Source organism: Myiozetetes cayanensis, unplaced genomic scaffold, assembly GCF_022539395.1.
Source record: "Myiozetetes cayanensis isolate MyiCay16 unplaced genomic scaffold, myiCay2020 scf19, whole genome shotgun sequence".
In the NCBI taxonomy this organism is placed as follows: Eukaryota; Metazoa; Chordata; class Aves; order Passeriformes; family Tyrannidae; genus Myiozetetes; species Myiozetetes cayanensis.
In genome coordinates this window covers 8287215-8303504 of record NW_026087400.1, presented here as the reverse complement: position 1 = coordinate 8303504, position 16290 = coordinate 8287215, and the positions used below count along the sequence as shown (strand labels likewise).

Below are 16290 nucleotides of genomic sequence, written 5' to 3'. Positions count from 1 at the left end.
ACCTCCCTGGGCAGCCCCTTCCAACGCCTGAACACCCTTTCCATGAGGAAATTCCTCCTGATGTCCAACCTGAACGTCCCCTGGCGCAGCTTGAGGCCGTTTCCTCCCATCCTGTCCCTTGTTCCCTGGCAGCAGAGCCCAATCCCCCCCAGCTCCCCCCTCTTGTCAGGGAGCTGGGGAAAGAGAGAAGATCCCCCCAAGCCTCCTTTTCTCCAGGCTGAGCCCCTCCAGCTCCCTCAGCCTGTCCTCATATGATTTACTCTCTGGACCCATTGCCCTTCTCTGACCTGGGAGTGTGACTGGCACTGCAAACAACCCATCTCTGCCATGTGAGTGGCAGCATCAGGGAGAAAAAAACCTTCAACAATTTTCTGTTTGTGGGATTTTTTTTTTCTGTCCCTCTCATACGACTATTTTGTCTGGGAGAAAGCAACACTGGGCTGAAAGTACAGCAACAAATTGAGACACTCTAAGCATCAGCAGAACAATTTGTCCCAATATCCATCCACCCACAGCATCTGACAGCTCAGGAAAATCATCATCTTGAAAGCCTGCCAGTCTCCAGAGCCTTACGGTTCTCTGTAGTGCCAGGAGTGAGGTCAGTCAGCAGCATCAGGCTTTAAAAGGCCAAATGCACTCTCTGCTCATCCCCAGCACCACAGGACAATGAGATTTATAAAGACAAGGGCTTCCAAGGAGATGAGGAAGATATTCCATGGAGTTTTGGCATTGATGAAGCTGAATAGCAGAAGGCAGCTGGTTCAATCACGTCTGCTTGTCTTTCACTCTGTAAATGAGAGAACAAAACTGATACTGAGTATTATTAGTCTAAAGCACTTAAAATCCCTTGGCTGTGACAAAGCACCTGCAGGTGCTGGTAAGTGTTTTGCAATCAGGTCTGCTTTGTCTTCTTTTACCCAGGGATCAGAAGCAAAATTGTAGATAATGCCCAAAAGTTGGGTCTGTTTAAAATAACCTGTTAACTGGCTGAAATTATAGAAATACTCATCTGAAAGGTCCCTCATTTCAATCATCATCACAGGTCCCTTGTCCTCATTCATCACCAAGTTTGCCAGGCTGCCTCCTCACTGGTGCTTTTTCCTCCAGCCAGGGTTGAAGGAAAATTCGGTGGGTAACATCTTAAATGATGCAAACTCCTAGTGCTTGGCTTCAGCTGATTGTATCAGGTGAGGATCTACTCTTCCAATTTGAAAATCTCTTCCAGCAACCTGGAACACACAAATGTAACTTCCACTGGCCTCAGCTGATGTCAGATCTTGTCTCAGATCATAAAATAACGTTGTTAGCTATGTGAGATGTATGGACCACAATTTCTTGGAAGAACAACACTGAAACCTTTCCAATATTGCATCTGATAGCTGATATTGCAAGTGATTCTGCAGTCTGTGACTCTGTTACTATAAGACAATGAAGGAAAGCACAGCATTTTAGTAGACAACACTTAATCACCTCAGTGTTTACATCAGTTTCATCACAAGCCACGTTCTTGTGAGGTTCCTACTTCCAGTTTTTTTGAGTTTTAGAATCTCCACAACATCCCAAACTGCATTTCTGCTATTAAGTATAACTAGTGATACCTCCATGTTTTCGGTGAAAAATAGTAAACAGGTTTTTTTCTAGAACTAAGTCAATACTCAAGCAGTTCATAATTTAAAAGTCACTTGGTGAAGAAGAGCTGAAATATCATTTATTGCATTGGTCAAGGGTTCTATTATCAAAAACTTAAACTCTACTAAGGCAGCTCTTCAGCACCAAATAACTTTGTAGGTCAGCAGAGAGCTAAGCAACGATCCTGGAGTGCCCAGATGATGAATTCAAGCACATGTTTACAGATATTCCAAATCAAAGCCTGGAATGTAATGGGCACTCGTGAAATGTGCACAGAATTCAAAACCAGAACACTTTGCTTTGCTGAGATTAAATATTCAATCTGTTAAGTCCTTTTTTATACAGAATAAAACAGCAGAGGTCTTCAAGAGTTTTTCACTCACTATTTTGGCTACTTAGAACTACAGGAGAGTATTAACTACCTGCTACGTGGGAGCAACCACATGGGAGCAACCATCTTCTAATTTCCTTCAAAATTTCCAATTTTATCTGTCACAAACTCTTGTGGAAAGAGAGTGAAAATAAAGGAAAGTGATATGCATTTACCAGCCATTATCAGCTTAATCTCATGTCAAGCGTTAAACAAGATTTTTCATTCAACAACCTCACAAGGGAATTTCCTGAGGAAAATCCATTATCCACATGTAGCAGCAAATGTTACCTTCACTTTACATTTCCCTGAAGATTAAATAGTTTCACTAACGAAGAAACAACTAAGTAATAGCAGCACTAAAAAAAAAAAAAAAGAAGCTTTACAATATTGATTGTTTTGTAAAACATGATAGAAGGTTTTACTCAGGAAAATTGGTCATTTCTGCTGATAGCTGAAAAAGCTAAATCTTTGCCTTCATCAAAGCCAATATTACATAAATGTGCTGACATCCTCTTATCTACAGCTTTTTTTTTCCTTAGGGAGTTATTTTAGGGAAGAACATGAACAAAATCATCCTCAACAAGAGACATCCCAATAATTTCCACATTTAACCCATTTCATCTATATGGGCTTAGGGTGGCTTGTCCTGACATTTTTTTAAGGGCTCTCATGATTCTTCCAAAGATCCATCTGTTCAATATGATGAACACAATTTTCAGTACCAGATTCTTGGACTAGATAATAATTTTAAGTTTGGAAGCCTCAGATAGCAAATAACAGCCCTGGCCTTGGCAGATAAGCAAATATGATGGCAAGGGTGTATTAGAGGATGCTGGTAAAGAAATGGTTTGCTAGTTCAGAGAGCACTGAAAGTACAGGGCAAACCCCTGACAAATCCAGGCTTGTGCTGATGATACATGAAAAGATAAACTGTCTCATCTTTTCAGGTAAAAAAAGGGAATGGAAATTAGATTTTTACTTCCCTGGCAAGAGCTCCAATCAGTAGCCCAGAGTACATAACAGCAAAGATCCATTTTGCTCTGAACTCACTCTAAAAGGAAAAGGCCACTACATATTGCCAAATGCCCATGGCAGGGGGTGCAATGAGATGAGCTTTGAGGTCCCTTCCAACCCAAACCACTATATGGTTCTAAGGAAATGCTGGTGCTGGTTGTGTTGAAATGCCTCCACAATTAGTGAGATATTTTCACAATGAAATTCGTTGTTCATTTTCACAATCTGACCTTCAAGATGCTAAAAAATTTCGTTTTCATGGGGTTTTAAATTGCTTGTTTATAAAAGCACAGAAGGGTGTTATTCTCAGTTGGACCCTCCAAGTTAAAGAATTGGTAGCAACTACAGGGACAGTGACCAAGGACTTCTATCATTCAGCACACCATGGGATTAAAAGGCTCTGTCGGTATTTTCAATAGTGAGTTTATATTTTGAATGCAGGGAATAAACAAGAGCACAGTTGAAATAGGACAATGCTCTTGGCGTCAAATAAATGTACTCTCAGAATACTTGGAGAGAAGGCTGAGGGCAGGAACATTAGTCATGGACTGCTGAGCCCAAGACAAGAGGTGAGAAGGGTATTTTAGTCACTGATTTAAAATAGAAGATGGCACTTCATGTACATTAACAGAGTTGCAAGGAAACATTCTGAAATACCATAAGTTCACTGACTCACCATGATCCAGCAAAGCCCAGAGACCCAAAATTTTGACTGGTCCCACCCAACCTGCAGGAGTTCCATCCTGGATCTGCACTGACAACAGCCCTGAGCACATCCCAGGCTGCAGATTTTCCGCTTGAGGCCTTGGGAAAAGAGGTTGACGGGGCTACGGACAAGGCGAAACTGGGGGAGTACACACAGACATCTCACACCCCTAACGCTCCAATCTTCTAGGGAGGACCTAAACCAAGTTACCATTTCATTTAATATGCCCTGGATTGCCCTGTCACAGCTATGCTCCCCTACCCAAGACAAGTGGACTCCACTATCCAGGAGATCGAGGACATGAATGTGTATCATCATTTTAGTGCATTTTAGTGATTTGCCACCCCTCAGATGCAGTGTAGCAATACCCAGGACACAGATCCACTGCCACACTGTGGTGGGTGTGAGAGCAAACCACCTGTTTGGCACTGCAATAATCACAGTCACTGCCTGTATCTCTGGCACTGAGGCAGGAGCTGACAGCTGAGGGGCAGCAAATGGTTATATAGATTGTAAAATATATTGTGGCATTTCAGATCATGTAAGTTTTGCAATGCTGAAATCCCTTTATACCTTTTGCAAATAAGGGCTTACGTGTTGCTGTCTTTTGTGCAAAAGCAACTTTTTCCCATTTTTGCAAAAATCTCACCCAGAGTCAGTTTGAGCTTGCTATCAGATACATGAGGCTCTAGCCCACTATTTTTAGCATTTAATGGCAAAGCTGATAGTGCCATTAATCCACTTTGGTATATAACATTCAATTTCCACTTCAAATTGCATCCCAGAGCAAATGGAAGCTTGATTCCTGCTGTCAGATATATTCAGAAATTTATGATGCAACGCATTTAATGACTTCCTACTCTCAGGTGAAGCTGGGAAAATCTGTAGTAGTCTTTTGAAACAGTGTGGCATCAAGGGATGGAGCCTTCTGGAGTGGACATTTACAGGACTAACACAGTATGTTGCTGAGACTGTCCAGATAGGGAGCACAGGACTGGAATGTAAATGGCAAAGCACTCCTGTAAATTGGTGTGTGTGTGGGTGCCTCAAACCTAAGTGCCCCTCCATCAGCAGGTAGTCCAGAGCCAAGCCCAGAAGGATGTTATCTCTGCAGGGAAAGTTCTCCTGCACGGATGGGAGCCTTTGGATCCTGTTCTTGCCCTGGGAGGACAAAGCCTCCACCTGCCACTTCAAAAGGGAGCACACGAGGACAGAGCTGGCAGGGAGGGACACCTGCCCAGCCTTGCAAAGATGGGCTCCTGCTCAGCTGCAAAACAACATTTTCCAGGGCAGTGATAGTTATTATGTCTAAAAATCACTATCTTGAGCGTACTCCATCAGCTCAAAAAAAGCTGGAAACCAGGCACTGAGGCTCAAAACAGAGATAGCTGCTCAAGGCTTAAATCCAGACACTTGGACAGATGGAATATCTTTTCCCTGCCATGGGATTAGTGGCATGGGGGAACCAGCTTGCTGCTATACTTTTTTAAGATATCTGCTTTAAAATACACCATTGTGAATTTAGGGAGAGACCAACTAAGATCTTTAAAACATTAACTGTACAACTTGATGAGCAAGTTCCCTGCTATTTATTCAACTTAAAATTACTGCACTGAATGGTATCCTTGTAAAACTATCATATGGAGGTTGAACTTGAGATTTGTTGCCTCTCGCTATTGAATTATGGGTGCATTATAATAATTCTGTGGACTCAAAAGGAAACTGGAAAAGTTTGTGAAGTATTCAAATATCAGCAGGTGCCATCAAAAAACCAAACTAAGAAAATTCACCAGAGAGATATAGAATGAATAAAGTGCAAGGAAAATCTACTTTATACTTAATGATAAATGAAAATCTCCCTGGTCCTTCATAGGTTTAAATCAGTACAACCCCAGTTAAGACCGGTCACAGTGGGATCCTGTGAGCAAAAGCAGTGACTGCAGAGAAAGATCTTTTTGAAAGAGTAAAGAAAGGAAAGGCACGTGGAAATTTGTTTCATTTCTCCAGCAGAGAGGTGTCTTCCAGTGCAGGTGCCCAAAGGTGTGTGGATGGTCCACCCCTTCCCTGGACAGGAGCTGCATGCCCAGAGCAGGCATAAAGTTTTGCTGGATGAAAATCCCACCTTTCAGAGGAATTGTCAAGCCAATCGCTCCTGTTCGGTATCTGCAGAGGGCGCCAGACAGTTTCAGATGTGCTGGGGATGCTGCACCAGGTGCTTGTGGCTGTCAGTCACAAAGGTGCTCGCTCTGGAATGGCCAATGCTCTGCACGGAGGATGAAGTAGGAGTTGGTTTTTCTTTCATGCACGTATAAATCCCTTAGTTCTCTTTTCCTTTCTTGCCACTGAAATAGCAACAGATACTTCGCTGAGCTGCAACATGCTGGCAACAAACCTGCCCCAGCAGACGGGAAAACTCCCCACCTTTAATCACCGGGAGAGCTAAAACCAGCAATGTGCTGCTGCTGACTTTTCCCTGCGGAGAAAACTGTTTGATACCTGCAAGGCTTGAAGCTCACTTACTTACACAGGAAAAAGCAGTGTGTGACTGACATAAAGCTCACTGTAAATGCATATTTTTTTTTTTATGTTTCCACTTGCAAAAGTGACCAAAGAAAAGTCCTGTTTGATTCCACCCCCTATGCACAGCAGCAGTTGGAAGGACTTGTTTTCCTTTTTCTTTCTCCCCTTTTTTCCCTTTTTAACCTGTGCTCTGTCAGGTCCATAATCAGTTGTGAATTCAACTCCTTTGCTGACAATGAATACCACACACTCTGCATTTTCATTTCAACCTGTGCTGCTTAATGTCACCGAAGACTTCAACGACTCAACTCTGAACAACAGAAGTGGCGATGGATTTTGTGAGCAGGTCTTCATAAAAGCCGAGGTCTTCTTGACTTTAGGGATCATCAGCCTCCTGGAAAACATCCTTGTCATTCTTGCAGTGCTGAAGAATGGAAACCTACATTCTCCCATGTATTTCTTCCTCTGTAGCTTGGCTGTGGCAGATATGTTGGTGAGCATGTCAAACGCCCTGGAGACTGTCATGATTGCAATCCTGAGCAACGGCTACTTGATCATTGATGACCACTTCATCCAGCACATGGACAATGTTTTTGACTCAATGATTTGTATTTCTTTGGTAGCCTCAATTTGCAACCTGTTGGTTATAGCCATTGACAGGTACATAACTATTTTCTATGCTCTCCGTTACCACAGCATCATGACTGTGAAGAAAGCTTTAACCTTGATTGTGGTCATTTGGATTGCTTGTATCATCTGTGGCATCATATTCATTGCCTACTCAGAGAGCAAAACTGTCATTGTGTGTCTCATCACCATGTTCTTTACCATGCTCTTCCTCATGGCCTCCCTCTATGTCCACATGTTCCTCTTCGCCCGCCTGCACGTGAAGCGAATCGCAGCCCTGCCCGTGGAAGGGGTGCCCTACCAGAGGACCTGCATGAAGGGAGCTGTCACCATCACCATATTGCTGGGTGTCTTCATTGTCTGCTGGGCACCTTTCTTCCTCCACCTCATCCTCATCATTTCTTGCCCGATGAATCCATACTGCATCTGCTACACCTCACACTTCAACACTTACCTGGTGTTGATAATGTGCAACTCGGTGATTGACCCACTCATTTATGCTTTCCGGAGTCTGGAGATGAGAAAGACTTTCAAAGAAATAGTGTGTTGCTGTTATGGCATGAGTGTGGGACAGTGCATGCTGTAAACATCTGGCTTTGGGTGGAAAATGCACACAATAGGTGTATGCATTTATATGTATGTATTGTCAAGATACACAGCAGCTCACTTTTAATGCAGTGCCTGAAGGAAGGGTGCAGGAAAGAAAAATGCCTTCTACATGATGCCTTGTTTCATACTTTTCAGAACGAGAAACAGTTTCAACTGAATTATAGGAAGTTTTTTAAGTGGTTATAACAGAAGGAAATCCAGAGTGGCTTAAAAATAGCTTAAGAAATTTACTGGGAAAAACAAATCCTGAAAGGGAATACTACCTTCTAGAGACTGAAATAATATTCTCTCTACCATTCATTTGTGCCTGTTGCTTTATCTTTGTGCCACCACCAAGTCAGTGGTTTCTAAAAGATTCCATTAGTTACCTCTGTGGAAAGGTATTCAAAAGCCCAACAGGCAACAACATTGTTCCACACCTACTCCCATGCCTCCACCTTTCAATGAAAGAACAGACTGATATTTATGCTGTTTGCTATAAAGCAACCCAAGTAAATTTTGAAAGGGTGAAAGTAAATGTTTCTCTTGCACTGAAATCAGTCAAGTGAAAAGGAATCACAGTATCAGTGATGGTGTGATTTAAACAGCTACCTGATAAGATTGACTCATATGAAGGCTTTTACATTCTTTATTGTGATATAGGAGTATTATATCCTTGAATATTTCATTAGCTTTTTAAGCCATGACGTAAAAAGTCACAGAAATCTCCACAGAACCCTCACTAATGAGACCCACAGATCTGACCATCAGGAATAGCTAAAATGCACAATAATTTGAATCTAGCTTTGTGTAAAAGCTGTGTGGAGTCATTAGAAATATCCCCCTGGCTAAGTTCAGTACATGAAGAAATAAGATGTTTATAGCAGATAGGACTTCTATACATTGAGAAATTAATGTCCTGGGTCACTCTCTTCTTACTTAAGCTTTCCCCTGAACTCAGGGGGTGGATACTGGGGGGTGGACACTCCTGCACTAGGAATAAGGAAGCAACATGCTGTTTGCAATCATTTCCAAACTCTGTGTGCAAGTCGGTGGCATGTAAAGCACTCACCTTCAGCTGCAGTAATTCAGTCTGTGCCTCTGCTTTTTGTAGGAATAAACCATGTCTGTGGCCTTCAAACAGCACATTGTAACTGAGAAAAGGCTGATGCACTTTGTGTGCAACAGGTACAGGCACTAGTGCCAGGCTAAGAAAACTCTGAGTCATCCTAAAGTCTATTTAGCACCTTTCTGGTACCTTGCTTTTAGGAGAGGCAGTATTTCAAACCCCTCAGGGTTGTCTATTGCTTTCAAACATCTAAAAGATCTCATATGACTTAAGATTACCTATTTTATTCCCCCTACCTATTTCATTTGAGGAGTTGCTCAGTTGTTACAAAAGTTATTTCTGGGGCTCTCTCTGTCAGGTCAGAAACATTTAATCCAGCCCAGAGCTTCCCCACCTATTCTGCCTGCAGTTCTGCACTCACACACTGGTCCTGGTACCACCCAGGCTGATGGTGTTTTCCTGCCACTGGCTCCAGGTCCAGCTCTGGCTGCTGTGGGGACTCACATTTCACATTTTGCAAATACTGGCCCTGTGTTTGATTGTCATCATCCTACAACCTACATAGGGAGCAACCCAACATCCCAATCCTATGGCCAAGGGGCCAAGAGCCATCTTTCCCTGTGCTCTTGCCACACTCTTCCCATCAGCACTAACCAACCTCACGTTCCATATTTCCCTTCCCTTTGATTACACCCTAAATTCCCTGAGTTCTTATTTCCTCCTACAGTCACATCCTCCAGACATCCCCCCTCCTAAACCTCCCACTGTTGCAACAATTACCTAATCTCATCACCCTAAATTTTAAAAAGGCTGAACTAAACAAACAAACAAAAACCAAACAAAACCCCAAAAACAAACAAAAAAACCCAAACAAACAAAAACCACCAATGTCACTGTGGAGCAGAACAGGCACAAATGAAAATTCTCTCCAGTTTCAGGTAACAATTAGAGAAAATCCCAACAATTGGTAAAGAATGCTTTCAGCCTTATCTATGTCTCACACAGTTCAGTAGTACCAGGATCTGTTTTGTTAGCTCAGCCTGTACACTTTGCAGCACCTGATGTGGCACATTAAGATGAAATCAGCACAGAAATCCACACAACTGGCCTTTCATGGTGTGGAAAGACTGTACTTGTTGTAAAAAATCTCTACCTGTTGTCATTGTTCTGTACCTTTATACTCTGAAGCATGGTTTGCCATGATATTCTGCTCAGGTTATTGTGTATTTAGCTTTTATTGCACCTGATGTCCTACTTATTCCTCTTTTAAAAGCGATTTAAACAAGACCGATTCATACTGTGCTTTGCCTTTAAGCAAAACATCCATGTGCTGAATAAAACAATCTGAAGAGATCACTTAGAACCATGTTTGCTTCTATCAGAGCACCACATCATGTCAAACCAGCCTGTGGGCTGGCTCACAAAACTAGAAATAGAGTTTAACACCGGGCAAAAAACTCTTAATTTATAGAATCATGGAATAGTTTGGGTTGGAAGGGACCTTAAAGCTCACTTAGTTCCACCCCCCTGCCACAGACAGGGACACCTTCCACTACCCAGGTTCCTCAAAGCCCCATCCAGTCTGGCAGTTCCATGGGACTGAACCCCAACAGGAGTTATTGAATGAACACTCCCAGCTGCAGCTCCAGGTGTAACATGGAAGTGGAGGGAAGAACAGGACTGCACCCTAAAGAAATACCCCTGCAATCAGAGGGACAGACCTTAACACTTGGATAAGAAAGGAATCCTGAAAATGGAAATCCCCTCAGTCCTGAGGGACAGCGGTCAGGACCCATCCAAGGGATACAGAAGCACTGGCAGAGCCCAAACCAGGATCATTTCCCAGCAGTGACTCTATAGATGTGTCCATACAGCAGAACAAACACATCACAACACATGCAGGCACAGGGGACATGCAGTCCTCTGACATGGACTGGTAACCAGAGCAACATTTCTATCTGAGAATCTGCCCCTGATTAGAACTGCAGTGAAATGTGACCACTACCAGAGTTGTTACTATTAAACCATCACATAAGCTGTTCATAACAAGAAATGTTTCTTTCTTGATAACAGTGTTGGGCTGAACAAGATATATGCAGTTCCCCCCTAGATGATCTAAGAAATGGCAGGATGAGATAATACCTTTTTCATCTAAATGTGTCATTAATATGGATTTATTGATTCAGTTTTTCTGCAAGAAAATCAGGCAGTTCACAGGCACTGTAGGATTAGCATTTGCTCAAAGACTGGTTAGAAAACCCTCGTATATTTAAGACAAATATTTGAATTCACAGGAGCATGAGTTATCCTGCTAAGTAAACACAGCATATTCTGTTTCTTTCATATTAAATTCAGCACTACACAGGCAATTTTCCCATCAATAAGCATCTAAATATTTTATAATTGGCAACATTTGTCTTAATGGGCAAATAACAAAGTCCAGGCACAGAGTGCTGCTTTCAAACAAGATCATTATTAGGGCCATTAGTACAAATAGCTTTATTACCTCTTCACTGAAATAAGATGCTTCTATTTGTTGATGCTTTGTTTGGGACCAGGGTTTGCTGGCTGTACTTAAACTATTAAGGAGATTTTGAAGGAATCCACTAAGTAATACAGCTTCACAACATACACTGAAAGCCACTTTGCTGGGCAACCCAGCCCAATCTGAGCTCCAAACCTCTGACACAGTACAAGAGAAAGCAGGTGACATGGGCACTGAGACACCCAGCATGGGCACAGCAAATGCAACTGTTCCACAACCACTTGTTAGATCGTGTCCCCACTATCCAAGAGCACAGGCACTCAGACTTGCTGATGTAAGAGGATTCATGTCTTCAAACTGACAGAGAGTAGAGTTAAATTGTATATTAGGAAGAAATTCTTCCCTGTGAGGATGGGGAGGCCCTGGCACAGGTTGCCCAGAGAAGCTGTGGCTGCCCCAGCCCTGGAAGTGTCCAAGGTCAGGTTGGACGGGGCTTGGAGCACCCTGGTTTAGCCGAAGGTCCCTGCCCTGGTGAAATGAGATGAGCTCTAAGATTCCTTTCAACCCAAACCATTCTATTCTATTTTATCCCTTCTAGATAAGGCACAGAAATCTGGACAGCATTCAGTGGGTTAGAAGGTGCAGAGCAGAGACACTCACACAGCCTCCACATCTCACTACAAGTGGTGCTACCGAGCCACAAAAGGGCTCTCTGGTGTTCCCTCTTCAGAACAGCACTGGGTACACGCACAGATGTATTTTTTTAATTAAGCTATAACACAGTGTCCTTGATCAATCCACTTTCAAGTGGAAGGCAGAGGAAAGAAACACCTTTCAAAGAACACCGCAAAGACTCATCAAAATTCAATTCCTGTCCATGTACATCTCTGTGAAGAACATTCAAATGGTGCTGTTCTGCTCAGTTTTGAATGTTAAAGTTCAAAATTTAAAATGCAGCCTTTTTTTAAGTGGTTCAGTTAAAAATGTACATTAAGTGGGTAGAGGCACTGAGAGGGGAGTTAAAGCAGATTCTTAAGGCCAGAGCCACAGGTGAACCCACTTCCCAAGGGGAAGCCACAGTGCTGGCAGTGGTGCAGCATCACAGCTGCACGTTTCATTGTGTTCTTTCCTGGGCAGGCAGGTAATGGGGTCACTGCTCAAGTCAGATGTTACACTGATGAACGGAAATAAGCTCTATCAGATTCACTCCAAAGTGAAAAACATTGTTTTTGATGCTTCAAATCTGCTTGGAAAATAAACATCATTTTGTTTTTCATCCCAGTCATTATATATTCCAAAAGCATTTTAAACTGCAGCACAGGGCTCTGCTCATTCCTCACTCTCACAATATACACCTGTTAGAGTCAACCTAAAATCACTGGGTGAGGTCCCAACAGAGCACTAGGGCTGATTTCAATAAAAACACAGTTCCATCCCACTCACTAATTTAGTGCTATACCAAGCAGCCCTAAATCTGCCTGATGTGGAGGGGACTGGATATCACAGGCAAGTTAGAAATGCCTCTGAAACGTAAACCATAAAAACTGGGACATGTAAATTTGGTGTTTGGACAATGTATTGGTTGGTGGAGCAGGAGTCTGGGGGTAGGTACTTTATCAGGAAGACCAGGACTTTAAAGAGTTAAGATGAATTTATGTAATATTCACATCATTCTGAAAACACTAATGAAAAGTAGATCTGCTTGCTATTTTTACTCACTTAGAGAACTGTGCACAAGAAAAGGACATACCTACTTGTTCTGGGATGGTGATGGAAATATATTTATTATCTGGTAAAATAAATAATCTGAAACCTTCATAGTCCCACAGTTAAGTACCTGCCCTAAGCTGTTATGAGTTTCCAGGGTTCCTTTGTCTTGTTTTATATTTGTCATTTATTTATTTATGAAAACACACAGTTTTGATTTGAGGCTATTTATCTCTTGTGATTGTAAACAAAGGCACTGCTGAAGTGAGATTTACTTAGGAAATCCATAAATCCATAATTCTATTGCTCAAACTGTCTCCATGAGTAACAAACACAGTCAGAATTCACCTTCGAGCCCAACTGATGCAGTTTGGGTTTGTTCTGTATCTATTACTGATTCAAGGACAAAAATGAACATTCTAGAGGAAAAATAAAATATAGAGAGCAGTCCTGATTCACTGCAAAGGGGAGAACAGGCAGCACAACACTTTCAAGACATGACTGATACAATCACTTCTATTTCAAGGATGCATTTTTGGGGTATGCTGCAACTGAATTACAAAGCCAGAGTTGAAACACGATGGACTTGAGACTACTCTGTATTAACATATAAATATGATAATCAGGTATTTATCAATGTAACAGTGAATATGCTTTAAATTAACAGGATGAAAACTTGTTTGTTTTTTTTTTAATAAACACCCACACACTGAATCAGAAACTCTTCCAGCTATTTAAACTCACTAATTTAGCTTGAATTGACATTTAAGCACAGACAGACCAACAGACACCCTGAGAAATGAATGTTTCTTTAGACCTGTATATTCACAGAGGTGCAAGAAACTGGAGGTGAGGCAGAAGAACTACAGACCTGCTACACATGTTCCTCTTCCAGTTTGCTCAGTCAGTGCAATCCCACATTATCCGAGTGGCTGAGTAGCAATTGCAGCCCCTCTCCAAAGAAGCTGTGCCACAGAAATAGCCTCCCCCAGAGGGGCCATTACACCGAGCTGATAATCTGAGCAGTGAAAAGGTGCAGCTGGGAGAATCACTCTAACCAGTTATTTCCTGTGATGAGAAAAGGCAGCCAGAGCCTATTAGCACTCATTTCATTAGGGGTTCCTATTGCATCTTAACAGAGTTTGGCAGCAGTGTTTGCAAGGCTCAAGTGCAAGCTGAGAAAAGCCTCCAAGTGTGATTCAGAATAAGTGCATTAAGGAGTGTTTCCTCTGCCACTCTCATGCAGCTGAGGGTCATCTCAGCACTTCTTCAGCTCTAAGTGTATTTAACTCATTTCCTGGTTTTATAACACCTTGTTGCACAGTAAGGAATGTTCCCAGAGGGAAGGAAGTTCCTTTCAGCAGTCACTGGAGAAGATGAGGCTCTTCTACTCGCTGTCCAGCTAAGTCAACTTAGGCCACTGCTGCACTGCATCCAGGCCAGGAACCACTTTATTCCTCAGCTGCAGAGGGAGCTGACAGGGACTGCTAAAACTTAGCATGTTAAATGTTTTGTGCCTGATGGTTTTTTCAAGGTAAAGCAGTCACACAAAATTTCATATTGAGGAAAAAGTAGAGAAGGAGCATAACTTTTTCAAAATAACTTGTTTGGGGAATAAGGAGTCTTTTTATCTTTACCTCAGTGAAAGACTGAATTTCTGACCAACCTCGTAGACCTTGACCTTTGCAAACTTGAAAGGAAATAGTGAAAAATTTACAAAGTTGAATTTTTATGAAATCATTGAAAGGATCAGGCAGAGGCATCTTGATCCCTTACAGTTATGCCATCACCTCTGAGATATTAGAGAAAATCTGCTTCCAAGATTGTCCAAACACCGGGAGACCTGGAGACAGGACAAGGGGCAATGGCTTCACACTGACAGAGGGCAGGGTTAGATGGGATATTGGGAAGAAATTGTTCCCTGTGAGGGTGGGAAGGCCCTGGCACAGGTTGCCCAGAGAAGCTGTGGCTGCCCCAGCCCTAGAAGTGCCCAAGGCCAGGTTGGACGAGGCTTGGAGCAACCTGGGATAGTGGAAGGTGTCTCTGCCCATGGCAGGGGGTGGGATGAGATGAGCTTTAAGGTCCCTTCCAACCCAAACTATCCTATGGTTCTAGAGCACTGCCCACAGGCAGGAGTCCCAACATGCCATGAGCTAATTCCATGAATTAACGCAATTCAGAGTTTCATCTCCACCAGGACCAACACCTCAAAGAAACCACAAGGCAAAAAAGAGAGGCAAGAGGAAGCTGGATGGGAAACAAAGTCTGAACACTGTGCAAAACAGCTACTGGATGCATGTGGTGATGTTTGGGACACAGGAGAGGGAAAGACCTGAGGATGAGTATCTTTGGTGCTTTTTAGCAGACAAGAACCATTAACTATGGAACCAAGAGCCCACAGCTAATAAGAACAGACTTCATTATTGTTCCTGTCTGGTTTCACAAAGCCTACATCTTACTCCTTCAGCCTTTAAGAACAAAGAACTTCTTCACAAACCACTTGTCTCTCAAAGTGAGGCTGAGCTTATTCTTCATTCTGGTAAAACACCAGACCTTGTACTTGTAGCTTTTTATTGCCTTGCTTTTCGTAGCAGTCAATTATAAGATACTTGTGAACAGACTTGCCTTTAGTAATCTTAAAATTGTACAGCATGTACTTGGAAATGTGCTCTAAACCAAGGACTTGTAATTTCAAGTTCTGAAATGGTACATGAACAGTAAATAAAGATAATCTTTCATTTCCAAATTTCTCTGCATGCAAGCAATTGAGGTAGACTTGGGAATTCAAAACTTCTGTTAAAACGAATCAGGAGGCAGGACCAAACATGAGGCAGGCAGTAAACTTATCTTTAAGAAAGCAACTAATGGCTTGCATATACAAATTGATGTACAAAAGTTAAACCAAACACTGCACTACTGTCATAATAAAGTGTTCTGCATTATCTTTTGTGTTTACATAACAGACCATCTATTTCTTCTGAAGGACACAAGTGTCTGTCTCAGCACCAAAATCATGACAGCAGGGGCTACTTAAAAACACTACACAAGGGAGAATGTCAACTCCTTTATTATGGAGTGAGCTGAACATTCAGTGCCAGGGGAAGGGAACAGCAAAGAAGGACAGTGTCTGTCAGTGAGCACCAAAGCAGAATCACAGAATATTCTGAGCTTGAAGGGACACACAAGGATCATCAAGTCCAGCTCTTAAGTGAATGGCCCACAGAGAGTTCAAACCCCCAACTTGGTGTTATCAGCACCATGCTCTCACCAACTGAGCACATCTCAGGTTCAGTCTTAAAATAGATTTTTTTTTTTAACAGAGTCAACAAAATTCTCTAAAATCAACGTTTCTCTCTCAAGTTTGTTTAATCTTACAGGGACACCATGCTGCTCCCTGTGACATCTGTCACAGCAGGCAGTCACAAACAAAATCTGACTAGAAGATACTGCTTTGGTCATTTCATTGCTATTTTGTGTCCCTTTGCCAGCCATGCCACGGTGCTTCCAACCCTATGCAGTGTCTCAGCTCTCACCCTTCTCCTCTGCACTGGTGGCTGCTGTTACTCAAATGA

General features: G+C 42.4%; 1 protein-coding gene across 1 annotated transcript; it reads left to right on the top strand.

The window, feature by feature from the left end:
* The first annotated feature begins 6329 nt into the window (after positions 1 to 6329).
* MC3R (melanocortin 3 receptor) lies at positions 6330 to 7680 on the top strand. Its single transcript, XM_050314129.1, has one exon. It carries the CDS (start codon positions 6478 to 6480, stop codon positions 7453 to 7455), a length of 978 nt encoding a protein of 325 aa, XP_050170086.1. The 5' UTR covers positions 6330 to 6477; the 3' UTR covers positions 7456 to 7680.
* Positions 7681 to 16290: the final 8610 nt, after the last annotated feature.